At 41.1% G+C, this 17,184-nt stretch overlaps 2 protein-coding genes across 5 annotated transcripts in view; both read left to right on the top strand.

Moving 5' to 3' along the window:
• The window catches only part of arhgef7a (Rho guanine nucleotide exchange factor (GEF) 7a), a 127,231-nt gene extending 110,414 nt beyond the window's left edge, over nucleotides 1–16,817 (top strand). For 2 of the 3 annotated variants that reach the window (XM_085135469.1, XM_085135466.1), the window contains one exon: nucleotides 16,233–16,817. The gene's annotated coding sequence lies outside the window, so the exon portion shown is untranslated. Of the gene's footprint in view, nucleotides 1–9,626; nucleotides 9,678–16,232 lie in introns of all 3 variants that reach the window. The other variant, XM_085135468.1, reaches the window with a different exon arrangement.
• sox1a (SRY-box transcription factor 1a) lies at nucleotides 746–16,817 on the top strand. 2 transcript variants are annotated; one of them, XM_085135471.1, is made up of 3 exons: nucleotides 746–5,645; nucleotides 9,627–9,677; nucleotides 16,233–16,817. In XM_085135471.1, exons 1-2 carry the CDS (start codon nucleotides 4,803–4,805, stop codon nucleotides 9,645–9,647), a joined length of 864 nt encoding a protein of 287 aa, XP_084991597.1. In that variant the 5' UTR covers nucleotides 746–4,802; the 3' UTR covers nucleotides 9,648–9,677; nucleotides 16,233–16,817. The 2 variants fall into 2 exon arrangements, with proteins under 2 accessions (XP_084991597.1, XP_084991596.1); XM_085135470.1 differs by lacking the exons at nucleotides 9,627–9,677; nucleotides 16,233–16,817 and having other exon boundaries at nucleotides 746–6,159.
• Nucleotides 16,818–17,184: the final 367 nt, after the last annotated feature.

Below are 17,184 nucleotides of genomic sequence, written 5' to 3'. Positions count from 1 at the left end.
AAAAGCATAAAATTACTGTTATTAGGAGTTTTTCCACCTTGGTTCCCCCAGTAGGCAGATGGATGCCTGCAGCAAAGACACCCGTCAGCTACAAGTCAGGGAGTCTGTGAGTTCTGGCAGCCCTGGAGCAGGGATGCTGCAACAGGCATTGGAGGGGGAGAGGAGCAGCAACAGGAGGAGCAGCAGCAGAAGCACTGCTGAATCCATTAACAATGAAGGAGCTGCTCAAATGGGCTCTGGTCCTGTGTTTGCAAAACAAATGGGACATGTGAGGGTTAGGCCGGGGAAGAAATTAATCTGTGAAGCAATCAACGGTGAGTTCAGAGGAGGAGACCGAACCATGTGTGTGAAACACATGCTGCATCTCAAAACGGTAAACCTGTGTGTAGATAAGAAAGCTTTAATCAGCCCAGCTGTGTGGCTGTTGCATGTTTTTTGTATGCTATATGCTTGTGTGTGAGTGAGTGTGTGTAGGCTAAATCCTTCCCCACCTAGAAGCTGTCAAAACCACATGCTTACAAGCTGTGCAGGTTACATCTAATTGGATTCTGTGGACATCACAGCATGAGGCAATATTTGATGACTCCAAGATCATATTGTAGGAAACAGTGCATGTCCTGAGTAAAAACAGCCTCCAAAGTCAATACCGACCCCTCCCCCCCCCCTTTTCCTCCCTCCACCCCCCCCCCCTCCCACCTTTGCGTCCTTTTCTGTTCCAGGATCAGTAATGGGAGTCAGTATCCAGGAGGAGGCGAAGGGGGTGCGGGGGCTCCTCGCCAAGTCCTCGCCCCTCCTCTCCGAATGCGGCACAGCTGCCTTTCAGAACCCCGCCGCTCCAGCCCATTCATCCTGGAGAGCACCCCCCCCCCCTCCACACACACACTCCTCTCCCCCCACCATCACACACACAAAAAAGTGGCTATTTATTAGAATACTTGTTTTGTATTGTTCTGTGCCACACAAAAGACGCTTCATTATGTTAGAAGCAAGCCCCCTTTTTGCAGAGAGAAACAATAACTTGGAATTGTCTTTTTTAGAGTGTATAATAAATGTCATTTCTTCTTGTCTCTGCCCCTCAGTGTGTGTTGAGTGGTGGGTTTGGGCACCGGGCACGGATGGCCTTGGCACTCGAGCGGCCAGATTGTAGTGGGAGTAGCGGTCTTACATGAAGCTTTGGAGGGGTTTAGGACGGCTTTAGGAGCATGGAGGGAGAATTCTTCCCACTTTGTCTGGAGTAGAGGGAACGAGGGGGACATGCGTAAGTTTGCATATTACAATTCCTTACGCAAGAAAGTCATTTTTATATACATCTAATCTGTAGTTAAACTGTCTGTTGTGCGTAAAATCGCCTTTTTTAACGCGTGGTGGAATTAATTCTCAAAATTATTATAATAATAACAGAGTAAAGCGAATTTGAACGCTTTCTGAATTCGGCGTTTCCGCTTGCTGAAATAAATGTCTTGTTGACAGCCTTTATTTCGGAGCGTCTGTGTTCAGTGCAGTGCAGATAATATGTGTTTCCAGCTGCAGGCTGTCGTTTTATTTTGGAACAAGTGAGCTCCACAAGGGGCTGCGCAAAGCTCACACTGTGGCTTCATGATCCTACAAGTTGCTCTTCAACCAGCTCAGTTAGATTTTTCCGAGGGAAAATGATCGGATGGGGTTATCGCCGGCGCCTACATTTGTTTCGCCGTAAACAAGAATAACTGTCTGATGGTGTAAAATACGAGGGGACGCATTAGACTATCCAGTGGCAGCCTGTTTTCACGCAGGACTCTATGTTTGTCTTGGTGTTTCTACTTTTCCGTAGGTTGTGGGGAGGGCGGGGGCGGGGGGCTGACCGTCACATCTTTAGATTTAGGATGTGTAATTTAAGGCTAAGGAGCAGATGCTTTGTCTCTTAAACTCGTTTAAATAATTAGCTCCACGTTTTGTGTCCGGGGTGTTCAGGACTCCTTTTACTTCCTTAAAATTAACGCCACCCAGTTCCACGAGCGCCGGCTCTTGTGCACTGCTCGGGCACAGCCACAGCCATGTAAAAACGCTGTCCCCGCTCAGGTTAACTGCATCAAGGGGTAAAAAAAGAAGAAGAAGATGATGATGATGATGAAAGGGAGGAAGCCAGATATAATCGGTCAAGAGATTTTTTTTCTTTTTTTATCTTTGTTTTTTTTTAATTAAGGGGTTCCTTTGCGTGGGACTGATGCCTGGAGGGAGAGTAAAATTAAAAATAAAATTAAAAAAAGCATAATAGCACCCGCTGGCCGCTGCGCTCGAGGAGTCGGCACGCAAGCTGGGTGTATTTATTTGAGATCGTTCACTTATTTATATATATTTTTTTATTTTCTTGTGGCCATGGAGGGTGGGAGGGTTGGATAACCGCTTTGACCCTTGGCCCCAGTCGCGCACCATCATCACAGTGCGCACACAACCCGTCACAAAGGCCGCGCACAAAAGGAGCGAGGAGGTTTGAAAGGAGGTTTGTTAAAAGAGGAGTGACTGACGGGGAATGACAGAGAAAGTAAACAGGGGCCACCAGGGTCCCAATGTCACTGTAAAGGCTAATCCTGTGCATACAAGCCTAAAGACACTCAGCACTGAGAACAAATAACGACAATAATAGTATGATTCTAACAAGAGTGACAGTAATAGTAGAAGTCATATTTTCTCTTACTACTGGCTATTTAAGAAATCTAACGATAACAATTCTAATATTTTTTATCAGGATGTCGACTTTTTTAAAATAACTGCTGGAGATGCATTGATGCATTGCAGCACTGGTGTGAATTAAAGCAGAGTCGTGTCAGGGCAGGGTCCAGGCAGGTTTAATAAATCTGAAAAGCATGAAAATGTATTTAATGCATTTATTAATAGGCCGATTTAATATTAGCGGTGTTATATGTGTGCTTACACTATTTAGTTAAAAATATGTTTAAATTAAAAGAAAAAAACAAGGTTAAATGTTTTTATGAATTAGACTTTTAATATTGAGCAGATACTGACAAATCGCTGTATCTGTATAATAAGACAAGAATTGGTTTCTTATTTTCTTTTTCTTTTTATGCGTGCGTGTGTGTGATCGCTTCACTCGCACTCACCTCCCCAAAGCTCTCCGGGTGTCATCATTACATTGCCATCTCCCTCGGGCCTTAAACCACGTTTGCCTGGACCGCTGTAACCGTTTATTGACCACCGTGACATCAAGTTAACCCTATCACCAAAGACGCCCGGATCCGTCCGAGTGATCTCGCTCCCTCTGGTCCTAAACAGAGAACCATATCAAGCTAAGCTCCAATTAAAATAAAAACAGCAAAAGAACGATAGAATGATTAAATCGTTAGTCTCGCCGCGGGAAGTGGTATTTCGTTTTCCCTTTCAATTAGAGGTTGATTGGGCTTTTCAGGGGAGGTCAGCTGTGAAATCTGGATTATATATGCGCGGACTCGAAGACACAGACCGCTTTCCCCTCTCGTGTATTTTTTTTTTTTTTAACAAACGGAATACCTGACTGGATGTTAAATAAGAGGCGTTAACAGACCCACAACATATCCACTAAAAATGACAGTTTACGTGTAGTATTTCTTTTCATCTATAGCTGCACGCGGGCGCGTGGCCAGGACTCATTCACCATCACCAGCAGACGGCGATAATGGCTCTTTGCCCCGGCAATTTCACGTCATTATACGACTATCCATCCTCTTGGGTTTCGTCTCTCAGACCAACAGTTTTTTTTTTTAACCAAATCTCTTTCAAATAGTTTTCAGCTATAAATGCGCTTCATTTCTCTATCTGACACCTGCTATTACTTCAAACCTTAATTACATACCTGGAAGGAGGAGGGGGTGGGGGTGATGGGGCACAGGAGAGGGAGATAGAGATGGTTTAAAATTTGATATCTGAGGCGCTTGCTCAGCATCAAGTCGTCTGAGACTAGTTTGGGGGCAGAGTGTATTGCAAAACCTGTGCATAAAAATAGTGAGGCCCAGGCTTCTAGTGCGCGCTGCGAATGTGAGGATAACTTGTTAAATAGGAGAGGAAGTGTCTTTTCAATGTCAAATCTGGGAAGAAAGTTGAAGGTAAAAAAGAATTTCACCCACACTTTTATGCTTCCTAATTTATAAGCTGTCTGATTTCTTCCTTCTTTAAAAAAAAAAAAAAAAATCAGCAGCCATAGTCTAACCTATTTTTTTTTTAATATAAATAAATTGAGATGTTTGACTCATCCTAATCACAGACTGCACCCACTGTTTGGCCGCTACATCAGTGCTAACAAATCTTCGTTATTTTTGTGGATGAAGTCTCCGAGAGCGTGTTTGGAAATTTCAAATGCCTCGTGCTATTTGTGGGATTGACCCTCCTTTCTCCCTCCTCATTCTCCTCCTCCTCCTCCTCCGGTGTGTTCTTCCTCTATGGTCCTCTAGTCACCTGACCAAACCCCATGCAAATCATTCCGCTGCTAGAGCCTCATTGGCCGCTTGTGGCTCATTTAACCGCTGTCAGTGCTCATCATATGGCCGCCGCTTTAACAAACTTCTCAACTCCGACAGGAAAAGTGGCTCAAATGCGCATTCTATCACAGTGGATGTGAACCAGCCCAGGCGAAAACAGGGCGAACTGCTGGTTGGAGAACATTTTATATGCCTTTTCGGATTAATTTTCATCACATGTTTATTTCAATTTGGGGTAGAATATTAATTTTGTAGCCCAGTCATCTCGAGCGCACCCGTACCTGTGTGCGCCTAACCTGTTGTGAAAGTGACTTTTTTTTTCTCTGTTGGTGGCGAAGTTTAAAAACCAGGTGAATGTATAGCATGATGATGGAAACTGACCTTCATTCCCCCGGCCCCCAAACGAACACGACGACGGGGCAAACGGGGCCGAATAGCGGGTCGAAAGCGAATCAGGAGCGAGTGAAGAGACCTATGAACGCGTTCATGGTGTGGTCCCGTGGGCAGCGGAGAAAGATGGCGCAGGAGAACCCCAAAATGCACAACTCTGAAATTAGCAAGCGGCTGGGCGCCGAGTGGAAGCTGATGTCCGAGGCTGAAAAGCGTCCATTCATCGACGAGGCTAAACGGTTGCGAGCCATGCACATGAAGGAGCATCCGGATTACAAGTACCGACCAAGACGGAAGACCAAGACATTGCTGAAAAAGGACAAATATTCCCTTGCTGGTGGACTTCTTTCTGGGCCGAGCGGTGGCGGTGGAGTTGGTTTAGGGGTTGGCATGGGTTCATCCGGGGTCGGGCAGAGGTTGGAGAGCCCCGGAGGTCACGGAGGTTCCGCCAGCTCCGGCTACGCGCACATGAACGGCTGGGCGAACGGTGCGTACTCGGGGCAGGTGGCTGCTGCCGCGGCGGCCGCAGCGATGATGCAGGAGGCTCAGCTAGCCTACAGCCAGCACCCGGGGAGCGGAGCGCACCACCACCACCACTCACACCACCATCATTCACACAACCCCCAGCCCATGCACCGCTATGACATGACAGCCCTGCAGTACAGCCCCATCTCGAACTCTCAGAGCTACATGAACGCTTCCCCATCCGGCTACGGCGGGATCACCTACACGCAGCACCAGAGCTCCGGCGTCTCTTCCTCAGCTGCCATGGGGACATTAGGGTCGCTGGTGAAGTCGGAGCCGAGTGTAAGCCCTCCCGTCAGCAGCACACACTCACGGGGTCCTTGCCCCGGAGACTTGAGAGAGATGATAAGCATGTATTTACCTACCGGAGAGCCGGGGGACCCCTCAATGCAAACTAGACTCCATGCCTTGCCGCAGCATTACCAGAGCGCCACGGCTGGAGTGAACGGGACCGTCCCGCTAACACACATTTAGAACTCATAGAATAATTGAAAACTGCAAACGAACCATAACCAAATATTTACCTCTTTTCTAAAATAACCCCGGTCCTGAGAACTACCTGCATTTTGTACAGAATGTTTATGATATTGTAAATGAAGGGTAAATAGCATATTCATCTCGGCTTTTTTTGGAATAGCCACCAGTGGAATTATATAACAAATATGATGCTGAGATTATGGTTATTGTGCTATCATTTATTTATTTTTTTGTCCTTTATTTCACAGTCTTAGTTGAGGGTTACGCCAGGTTTTCACATTGGGGAGATTTGCTTCAATTGTCTCATCATTTTTGGGGGTCGGGGTGGGGAGGGGGGAGTTTATTGTAAGTTACTTGAAAATGAGATAAGTGTCATAATCATAAGAAAGTGCTTTAAAAGATATGGGAAAATCAGCTTCTTTAAACATTTGTGTTCATTTGCAGAAGCCTGTGTCATAATTCTTGGAAATCATCTCTTTTTATTGTAACACTCTAATTCTTGTAAATTGTGAATAATTTTAATATTTGAAAGGATGACGGGCAACCGCTGTTGTAATTTAAGTGCTTTTCCGCGAGCGAAAAGCTCTGATATTGCAATGAAGAATAATTGAATAAATTTCACAAGATGTTGCTTTGATTCTTAAGAGAACGTCTTAGATTGATTATTTTTCACAGTGGTCTTACAGAAGTGTTTTGTTTTGTTTTAGGTAACAAGAATATCGTCAGAAGTCTTCACGAAAAACAAAAAACAAAATCTTCTATTTAAATTTTGACGCTGGTGGACAGATCCCTCGAGCTTTTAAATGGTCCAATTGTTTGTGCGTAATTACGCGTAAAAGCTACAGCCTGTAGGGCTGTGAGAGAACCATTTCACTAACAGGATGCTGTTTTAGAAGCTGAAGTTTCATGTCGGTAATTAGAAACGTGTCCATAAATTGTTTTTAAAAAGTTTGCTTTTCTCTATTTCAGTAGCACGCAGGCTCCAATACTATAAAACATTTTTTAAATATTCAATGCAGGCCCAGATTGTGGCCCGCGTTCTCCTTTAATATAAATATAAAAGGACAAACTTGATTTTGAATATTTTGAAAAGTTATGATGACATAACGCACAAGAAGAACATTTAGCATGACAGCCACCTGTTAGTGTTATGAACGAAGCCTTCTCGTTTATGAATAGAAATTTGATTCTTTTTGTAATAAGCACATGTCATTTTCCCCTTTTAAAACCTTATGAGATGTGAATCCTTTAATCCTTTATTAGCAAGAGCAGCTTAAATCTTTTTTAAAAATATATATATTTCTAAATGAAACTAGTTCATTATATATTCTACTATTATATTAATCAGTGTGTCTAATTGCAATTTTTTTTTCGGAAACTTGCGCCAGAATTTCATTTCTTTTACGATGAAAGCAGATTTGTTTTTAGTATAAACTGCTCTTAAAAACTGAACAACTTCTCCACTGTGTATTTCATTTTTTAAAGGAAAATTTTAAGCTATTGTTTTTTTTATTTAATCACTTTTACCATGTGTTTGATCTCCTGAGATGCCTTTTTTTAAAATTCCAATTTTACAGCTTCTGTTCTGAACACACTATATAAAAAAAGAATAAGGCAGGGATAGCAAAGAACAGTTATCTAAAAATGTCTTAAAGAAAGATAAAGATTTTAAAGATACAATTATTTGTTTCTTTAAATAAGGGGATAAAAATCGAAGTCTGGGTTGTAGTAATCTTTCACCCGAACTGCACCATCAGTTCATCTTGCATTCACTTCTCTTATTAGCTTTATTTTTATGGTGATGTCAGATAATATATGTGAAATATTAGATTATATATATTGATTTCTACGTTATAAGCTAGAACGTGACAGAGGGTAAAAAGAAAAAAAGGGTGGGATTCACAAGAATCCTAATTTCTTTAGCTGCATTTTCATCAGCTTGCTAATCAAAGAACCGGCACTTAAAGAGGCTTGATCACTCGTCTAACAAATAAATGCAATCTATGTTACTTGGCTTTTATTCTAATTATTTGCTCCCATAATGTGAGAAGCAGCAAGGTGGTGGGGGACTTGTTTGCTCCTTTTACTTTCGAGCAAAATAGCAGGAAAGTGAAAGGGGGTGTGGGCAAAGTGCGTGAGGCACAAACTGGGATTCGAACAATAATTTCATGTTCGATAAAAACCACTGAAACTTGAGAGTGAACCAACGACCCGTGATTGTAATTAAAGGAGAAAAATCTCTGTTTAGATCAAAAACAGACGCACAAACCTGACAGTGTCCAAACTGTTGCTCAGACTGAATTTTGACTTCCACTCGTCACAGCTCTACAGACAAGTAGCTTGTTGAGTTGGTGATGACTCATCAGAATTTCACAGATGTAGTGTTTTGATTTTGGACCGGTTTGGTACCTTTGACAAAAACACCTGCATTTGAATAAGATGCCCGCATTTTTATAATTATCATTAATATAAAATATATATATGTATATATATATATATATATATATATATATATATATATATATATATATATATATATATATATATATATATATATATATATTAGGCTGAAGACCAGCCACAGATGTTTTTGAGATTTTCCGTTTTTAATCGCCTGTAGGCCTCATATGATACCCTAATAGTCATACACATGCAAATGAGGGAAATTTATGCCTGTTTAGGCATAAAAAAAATCAATTAATCTCAAATACATAGTTAAAGGGCCTATTTCACACTGATGAAGACTTGCATGGTATGTCAATTAAACCTGTTAGGCCTCATAGTAAAGCATGTAACGTTTGGCTGCGCATAATCTTTTAGGGGGGAAAAATCAGAGGAACAATGTCTGGAAATTAGTTGAAATTCTAAAACCCGAAAGCAATTGCATCTATGGAGACATCTCCGCAATACAGCGCGCACCGTATGGCAGGGGATGGCCTCCTCGTGTGTTTTTGCATCTGTTTCTATCTTATCTGTTGATGTGAAGAGATGCGGATTAACACTGAAAGCCCGGAGAGGCGGAGCGCGTCACGGCGCATCGCCAGGCTAAAAAGAGGAGCGTTCTGGCAAATTTAACCCGAATAAATTACACCTTGAGGTGGAAGAGGGGGTAAGTGTAGGGTGCAAAGTATACAGGCTATGCTTGCTGCTGCTACTGCTGCGTGTGCTCGCGCGCGCGCGTGTGAATCTATGTGTGTTTGTGTGAGTGGGCGCACGTACAGCTGGCTGGCCAATAAATCTCTCCACCGTGCGATACCCTTATCTTGTAGCCACCGATATATTCCGTGCTAGGAGGCCATCAGCTCCAGCGCACACTCGGTTGTTCGTAAAGCCCCGATCCCTTGCACTCCCTGTCCTAAATGGGGATAATTAGCGTCACTTTATCACGCCTCTGCATATTTTCTCTGCGTCTCCCCCCTTCCCTAAAAAAAATTACCAAGCAGCCTGCTCTCGTCGCCCGCTCTGTCACAGAAGATTATGGAGACAGATTGCACAGAGCGAATGTGCCGGGCGAGATTAGCGCGGAATAGAGAAAGCAACTGGGCCAATGAATTCCTCGGAAGGGCCTTATCGTGCAATTACACGTTGACATGTTTAACAATCTTGCTGCCTCTTAATCCTGCAGTGCTGCTCTATCTACCCACAGCTACCACGCTATATGCCGGCACACAGACCTAATGCACCGAAACGCGGCACAAATGTACTAAAAGTTATGAGAAATTGCTTTATTTTGAAACTTTGTTCACAACATCCACCAAACGCATTTTTTTTATTTTTTTTTTCCAGATTTCACCGTTGCTGGAATAGCATCTGCACTGGAACTTTTTTTTTAAAGAGGTGAGATATTAAAATACATCTTCTTCATTTATTGTTAACCCAAATCACTGCTTTACTGTAACCGCTTCACAAAGTGATAATAATGATGATAATAATAATAATAATAACAAAAAAATGGGGGGGGGGGGGGGGGGGGTTGCGCCATGTGCATCCGGAGCGGCGACGCAGAAAGTGTCCGTCTTGTCTGGAGCTAAATGTAGACTTTTCCATGTGTCTATCCAACACACACAATCACCACCACCACATCCCGACCCCTCCCCGTCCCTCCTGCCTGGCGGTATATCGGGGCCTGTGTGGGAGTGATTGTGGAGCGCCACTGTAGGAATTTGGCAGGGTCCGCGGTTTGGAGAGCCGCCCCACGCTGAGTCCCATTCAGCGGCCAGCGCGCTGTGAGGTTGGGAAGTTTCAGTCAGCCGTACAACTCAATGGCCCCCACAAAGGCGATTACAAGCCCCAGCGCATTCCTGTAGGGACCTGGGAGCGGCGCAGGTGCGAGGGGGACCGGGGTAACCCGTCAGAGGACAGATAAAAACGGGACAGTGCTGGGGACCACACAAAACCTGCCACTCCACAGGAACCGGGGATTTTGGGGGGGAGGAAGGAGGAGAAAGGGAAGAATAAGTCTGTAGAAGATGCAAGTTAAGGGGGTGGGGTGCAGCATACTGAGTGGTCTCACTGTCCATCACTGAATGAAAGTGTTTAAGGATTCCTAGTAAAGATGGTAGCCTGGATTTTTTCAAAAGTCACAAGTCTGCAGTCTCCCTTTACCAATCTGGACTTATCCCTTCTCGTTTAATAAAAATAGTCTAACATGGAGTGACATTTATGAAACTACTGCAAATTTTAAGTTAACAGCTACACTGTTACCTCTTCTGCGTATTTTTTTATTTTTTTTAAATTTTACATCTTCACCATCTGAAAAAAGTTTCATGAATCCAACTTTGTAAGAATGTTACAAAATGTTACAAAAGACACGATCTCAGCCTCCTCCAGCCTTGCCTGTGGAAAAAAAACCCTTGAAATGTCTTGTGTTAAAAATTTCTTTAATCACACCAATACATTTGATCACTTTCTACAAAAAATAATGTCTTCATGACTTACATTTTTGTCATCAGTTTCTGTCACCACGCCAGCAGCAGACCAAACTGTCAACCAGTGAATTTCATTAGAGGATAGCGGCTAAAGAAAACAAACGTTTCCTTCAGACAATAAGGATTTTCCTTTTGTCCACCATATCAACATTTTAATATTGATATTGTGTTTCCATCATGTTCCACTGTGGCCACAGTATAGGTGGCTAGCATGATTTAGTCAAGACTGGCAAAGATTCATAGCAATGGGTAAAAGATACCAACATATACAGAGATGTGTAATTAACAACAGTTTCCCATAATAGAGTTAAATGATTTATAGATTCTGTGTGTCAAAGGCTTTTATATTAAAGACCAAACCAGCCACCCCATCATCCTACCTGAGACTTATCTGCCATGTAGAAATTTGATACTTGCACTGGAAAAAAAATCCTAATGGCAGAAATTCAGGAGCAAACTGTATTAAAGTCGTTAGGAATAAGTTTAAATCCAAGGACACAGGCAGTTGCTGTATTTAATTTAGGTTGCACAGGTACTGGCACTTTATTTTAGCAGCAGAACTACCATAACACCTGCTTTGTCCATCTATTTCTGTTAAATTCAAAGTTGGTACATGGCATGCAGGTGGGAGACTTGCAAACAAGTGGGCATTACATCTAAGTGAAGCGAAGCTATTCACTGATATTTTTGGTAGAAACCGGGTTTCTCAGCAGGTTCTTTAAACAGGGGCAAGCAAAATAAGAAATGCAAGACACGTAAAAAAAACATTCCTACTGTGTAAAATTTAAATATGCATTGCAGAAGTACGGTAGAGCAGTCAGTACTTGTGAAAAACCTCCTTGGGTTACTTAAATAATATAATAAATGACCTGTCCTGTTGCCCTCTGATGGCAGCAGGGAATTATCATCAATGATAAACATACAGCTTCTGGTTTGAGAACTGTCATCATTCACAATGATCTACTGTGTTTACCTTTAATTAAACAAACTTGGAAATGAGACCGGGCTGAAGCTCCAAACACATCCGACACGTTCTCCACACATCATACTGTTGGATTAATATTCAGTAACCTGCCAGTTTGTGAAGGGGGACTCAGAGATCATTAATCCTGTGCATCATAACCCTTTTTTCAACTTTTCTAGCAAAAGCAGTGTTTCATGCTTTATTATTAAATACAATTTTAATCACGCTAAAATATGATGCAGAATTATTTCTAGAAATATTGGATTGATGTCATGTTACTAATACCTGCAACAAATTCAAAACTACATACAGTATACTGACTGATCTGTATATTTTTGGATTACTGCGTTGCAAAGAATAAGTGTCAACATACTTAAATAACATGACATGACTGAGCTTTCACCTTTTCCACAAACACTTTGACTGTAGATTTGTTGTGCCATGCTTTCAGGGCTCGAAGTTCTCCACCGTGCACACAGCACTTAAAAGGAATCTTTTAATGTGGCGAGCCACTCTGACTGGCACAACTTTTTTAGTGGTAGGAAAGAAGTAATGTGATTGGTTTAGAGTTTTAAAATGAATTATCCTATCTTTTATGTTAGATTTCAGCATTGTGGTAAAGGCCTAGTTCACAAGCACCTGTGCATGCAGTGCTCTGATAATTAATCAAATAACTGCCGAACAATCATAAAGTGGCACAAAAGTCAGGCCCAAACAAAATTAGCCAGACTACAGACAACTTCTAAGTAAACCCCCTAGGTTGAAGCTATATTAGAACAAAAATAAAGACAAAAGAAAAACTTGTATAACCTTTACAGGCATTCATCAGATTGTCCTTTCAGGAGGCATTTTATTCTTTCGACTTTGCTTAAAAATCAGATACAGTCAATAAATTCCCATCTTCTTGAAGAATATAGTGTTCATATAAAATTTTTTTTTAACTCTTTTAGAGAAGTGTCAAGTCAACTGTATGGTCATTTTTAATCATTCAGACTGTGTCTCTGTTAAATTAAATTGCATTATACAGAGCGATATCTCTTTAATTTTTTCTCACCTCACAGATGTGACTTTGTGACTTTTACCACAACTAAAATGGATAAAAGTAAGAGCTGGCTTGCTCTACAGTCTCCCTGACTGTTTGACTCTTGCCCTGTCAGAGTTGTTTAGTGATTACAGCAGCATAAGGAGATGTAAGCAATTACTTTGGCGAGCACAGTGACAGGTCCTCCAGCTTAACCCCTTTGAACACAACCCATTAGAGCTCAATATGGTTCATCTGTTTTCTGCCTATGTTTGCAAAGGCCAAGACACAAAACAACTTAGTTAGGATTAGGGTAATGTAGAGGACCTTGATCATCATGCTTATTATATGAAACATGTTAAGATTAAGGAACATAGTTAAAAAATAAGAGCATTTTGAAATAAAAAAGTGTTTTGTTGACCCATCCACTAACCCTGACCTTCACCCTATGTGGACTTTGCAGGCCAGTAACAACAATATCTTTTTTCCTCATTAGTTTGTGTTTTCTAGCACTTCGGTTAGGTTTAGATAATAAAACAACTTGTTGACTTCCTTGTTACCTGACAGAAATCCATAATCCATCAATGGGTGAACAGATGTAGATGGAAGTTTTTAAGGCTGAAGAAATGAAGAAATTGTTCCTTAACATGAATAAAATCAGCGATTTGCTACTAAAAAGAAATAACCGTGTTCTTTAAAAGCGAAACCCCCCAGATAGTTAATCTCATTTTCTCAGGCAAAAGCATTGTGTTGCTTTGCTCAAATAAGAAAATACTTCAGTACCTATTTGTTCCAAACACAACAACAAGGAAAGGCCACATGATAAGTTTTAAGTGTCCTCTGAAATACTCCTGTTTGCGCTCTTGAAGGAAGAATCGTTTACTGTTAGATTTTTTTCCCCCTCTCTCAGCAGAAGTGCTTCCACAAAGAGTTTCTTTCATGGACTCTTCAAGACAAGCAAACTTAGTGTTGTTTGGCAGCAACAGTCAGACTATTACATGTGCTCCAGAGAGAAAAGGGGATTTTAGAATAAATGTTAATGAAAGCACGGTAAGTGGCTTCCTGTCCCTCACTAAATATATGCAATAACCTTGAGTCTTTTTTGTGGGTGGGGGAATAAACTAAGAGAGCATTCGGAAACTATAAAACTCTCGAAAGCATTTTGATTCTAATAAGTTCTTTTTAATACAAAAGTAATAGTACTTTTGAGTAGAATAATACTGTTTTCTTTCTAACCTACTTATTATCTTGTTTTTTCTTCTCTCCCATTTGAACACCTTTTTTTCTTTTTAAACAGAACCTTATAATTTCAGGAGGTTGATTGAAGTCTTATTTAAAAATAAAAGCATGTACATGCAGAAGCACTGCTTCTTCTTTTCCAGCTGGCCCCCACAAAGCAATGAGCCAAACTTTGAAGCTTTGGACACACATAGAGATGCTCTATGCTCAATGCTCTTTACATCGTAGACGATGTCAGGTGGTGTTCAGACACCGTCTAGCAAAAGCAGTAAGGTGAAATTTAGAGAAAAAAATCATGTTCTCCGTAGTCTTTTTGTTGCATTCTGCTGACTTTTCCTCTAGTACACCAGCAGGTCAGAGACTTCACCTGTCCAATAACATATTTCCATCTGCAAAACAAAATGTCATGATGCATGGTTCTCAGACAATGTATGCTATATAGACAAAAGTATTGTGCCACATCTCTGTTCTGGTGTTTTCAGTTCCATTGCCATAGGAATATAAAATCGAGCCATGCAGTCAACCTTTACAAACATTTGTGGAAAAAATGGGTCATTTTAAAGTGCTCACTGAATTCAAGCTTGGTGCTGTAAATGAATGCCGCCATTGCGACAAGTCAGTTTGTGAAATTTCTTCTCTCCTAGATACTCCACAATCAACTGTAAGTGGTATTATGGCAAAGTGGAAGCATTTAGAAACCACAGCAACTCAGCCATGAAGTGGCAGACCACAGAGCGGAGTTGCTGAGTGCTAAGGCGTATAGTGCATAAAAATCACTAGTGCTCTACTGACTCGATAACTGCAGCGCTCCACCCCTCCTATGACATTAACATCAGCACAAAAACTGTGCACAGGCAGCTTTGTGACATGGGTTTCCATGGCTTAGTAGTTGCTGTAGGTATAATCTGTAGGTTGGCCAGTCCATGTAGTCCAGTGTATCTTGAGGACTTTGTTGATGTACTGTTTTCCTTCAGTGAGGCTGATAAGTCATGTGGTTCATATGCAATATTTCCCATCAAATAAATCTAATAATCCCCTCCCTTTTCATCACGTGCCATTAACAGACCAAATTATGTATTTAACGCTAAATAATGGCCTTCCCACCAGCCTCAGCTGAAACTGTGATTCTGAAGTCAGTGAGTATTACCACCGCTTAAATTATGCCACATTCATGTGTTGTCACTAAAAGTTGCCTGTGAATATCCAGGCTTTAATTATAACAGGGAAAGTTCCGCTGTTTAACTTTAATATGATCCTTTAAATCATGCAAATAAGGTTGCCGCACATCAAAACTTTGTCATATTTCTTCACTTCACAGTATTTTATTATTCGCACAGCTTTCTTGAAGATGTCAAAACTCACAAGTTGGTATTAAGGAAATCTTTTTTTTTCCTTTCCCACATGACCTCAGTGCAGTATAGATATGTTAGCGCCGCGAGCATGTTACAATGCTGTTGTTTCCATTTCGGTACAACCCTTGCGTTGCCAAAGTGAAGCTAAAGATGCTTGCTCTTATAAATGTTACAACTAGCTCGGTGTTTCACAAACTCTCAGTGACTCTCACCGCCTCGACAAATGTGCGGCAGGCGATAATTCTCAAAGCAGCAGAGAGGGGTTAATGAGGGGTCAAAGAGTTCAGATAAGAAACAGCAGTTTTATGATGCCCACTGCAACCTGCAGCGCACTGATAGCCGTTTGAACCGGCTGCCCTTTGAACTCTGCTGGGTCAAGTGATCAAAACACTGGGTCGTTTAGATAGGTCAGATTGGAACAAGTGAAGGATGTGTATGTCACCGGAAAATGTCAGAGAGGTACAGATAAATTGCTCTTAATGGTTATAACCCTATTCAATTTGTTTCCGCAGCCATTAGATTGTTGTCACCTATCAGACTGTTTAAGGTGTGGGATAAATTTGATTAATTTCTCTGCAAATATATATTCTATGCATTTGACCATTCATCAGACTAGACAATGTACATGTTCTCTATGTGTTTCTGTCTGCTATATATATATATATATATATATATATATATATATATATATAGATAAATATATAAAAATATATAAATATATATATATATATATATATATATATATACACACACACACACACACACACACACACACACATATACTGTTTTTGCTAATAACTTTACTTTTACTGACTTTTGATATCCTCTACAAATTAGTAACATATATCTGTTTGTCTCCTTGTTTTTGTGCTTCTATCTGTCTTCCAGGACAATGGCCATCAAGTCTATGACCAGCTGAACTGGATCACTGTGGGGAGACTGTGATTTACAGATAGCTTCTCATCCCTTTTACTGGCAGGCCATCTTTACCTTGAGCACTGGGAGATAGGTGGTGCCGGCGAAAAGACCTCTCAGAAAATGTCAGCAACTGTCAGAGCCCCAAATTTCTTCCATTAACTCATTCTTTCCTCTGTGATGCTACCTTCTTGAAACCCCTTAATTACATAACCCCTTTCTCCTGTCACCCAATGTTTTGTATCCAAGTAAAGTGTATGACTTCAGATCGTGTGGCTTTTTTTTTTTAGCTTAAAATTGTGGGTAACAAAACAATCCTAGCCCCATATTTTTGCCCATCTGAGCAAAAACAAACACACACAAGCACACTCACACACACAAAAGGAAACTGCAGTGACTGCAGCAGCTCTCCTTCCCTCGTGTTTTTCACTGGAGCCAGTTTCACTGTCTTAATACTCTTAGTCCCTCAGCTGGCATGTTGTCCAAGAACCCGCTGCATTTTCAGATTTGTAAAATCCGTCAAAATGCCTGTAATGAATATTTCTACAGCCTCAAGTGTATTTAACGTGCTGTTTGACCAGCCCAAAAGAAACCTTGTACAGATCTGCCACTATAGGAACAGAGGATCAGATGAAACAGGTCATTTTCATTTGAACACAATCCCTTATAATAAACATGTATTGTTTGGATATGCTGTTAATTTCTTATTAACATCTTTCTTGTGCATGAGTGTATACGCCATGTAATATACATATATATTTTTTGCTTTAGAAAAGTAACTACTGCTATTATTATTATCGGGTTTTTCTGTGTGTTTTGTTTTGTCTTTTGATGGATTAAAAGTCATCTTATGAGATAAACGCGTGCTATGCACTTGCATTTTGCAGTTTGTTTTTTCTGTTAGCTTACACAGCCACCCATGGCT

This window comes from Neolamprologus multifasciatus, chromosome 16 (assembly GCF_963576455.1).
Source record: "Neolamprologus multifasciatus chromosome 16, fNeoMul1.2, whole genome shotgun sequence".
Lineage (NCBI taxonomy): Eukaryota > Metazoa > Chordata > Actinopteri > Cichliformes > Cichlidae > Neolamprologus > Neolamprologus multifasciatus.
The sequence above is the reverse complement of the archived record's forward strand: the minus strand, read 5'-3'. Positions and strand labels throughout refer to the sequence as shown.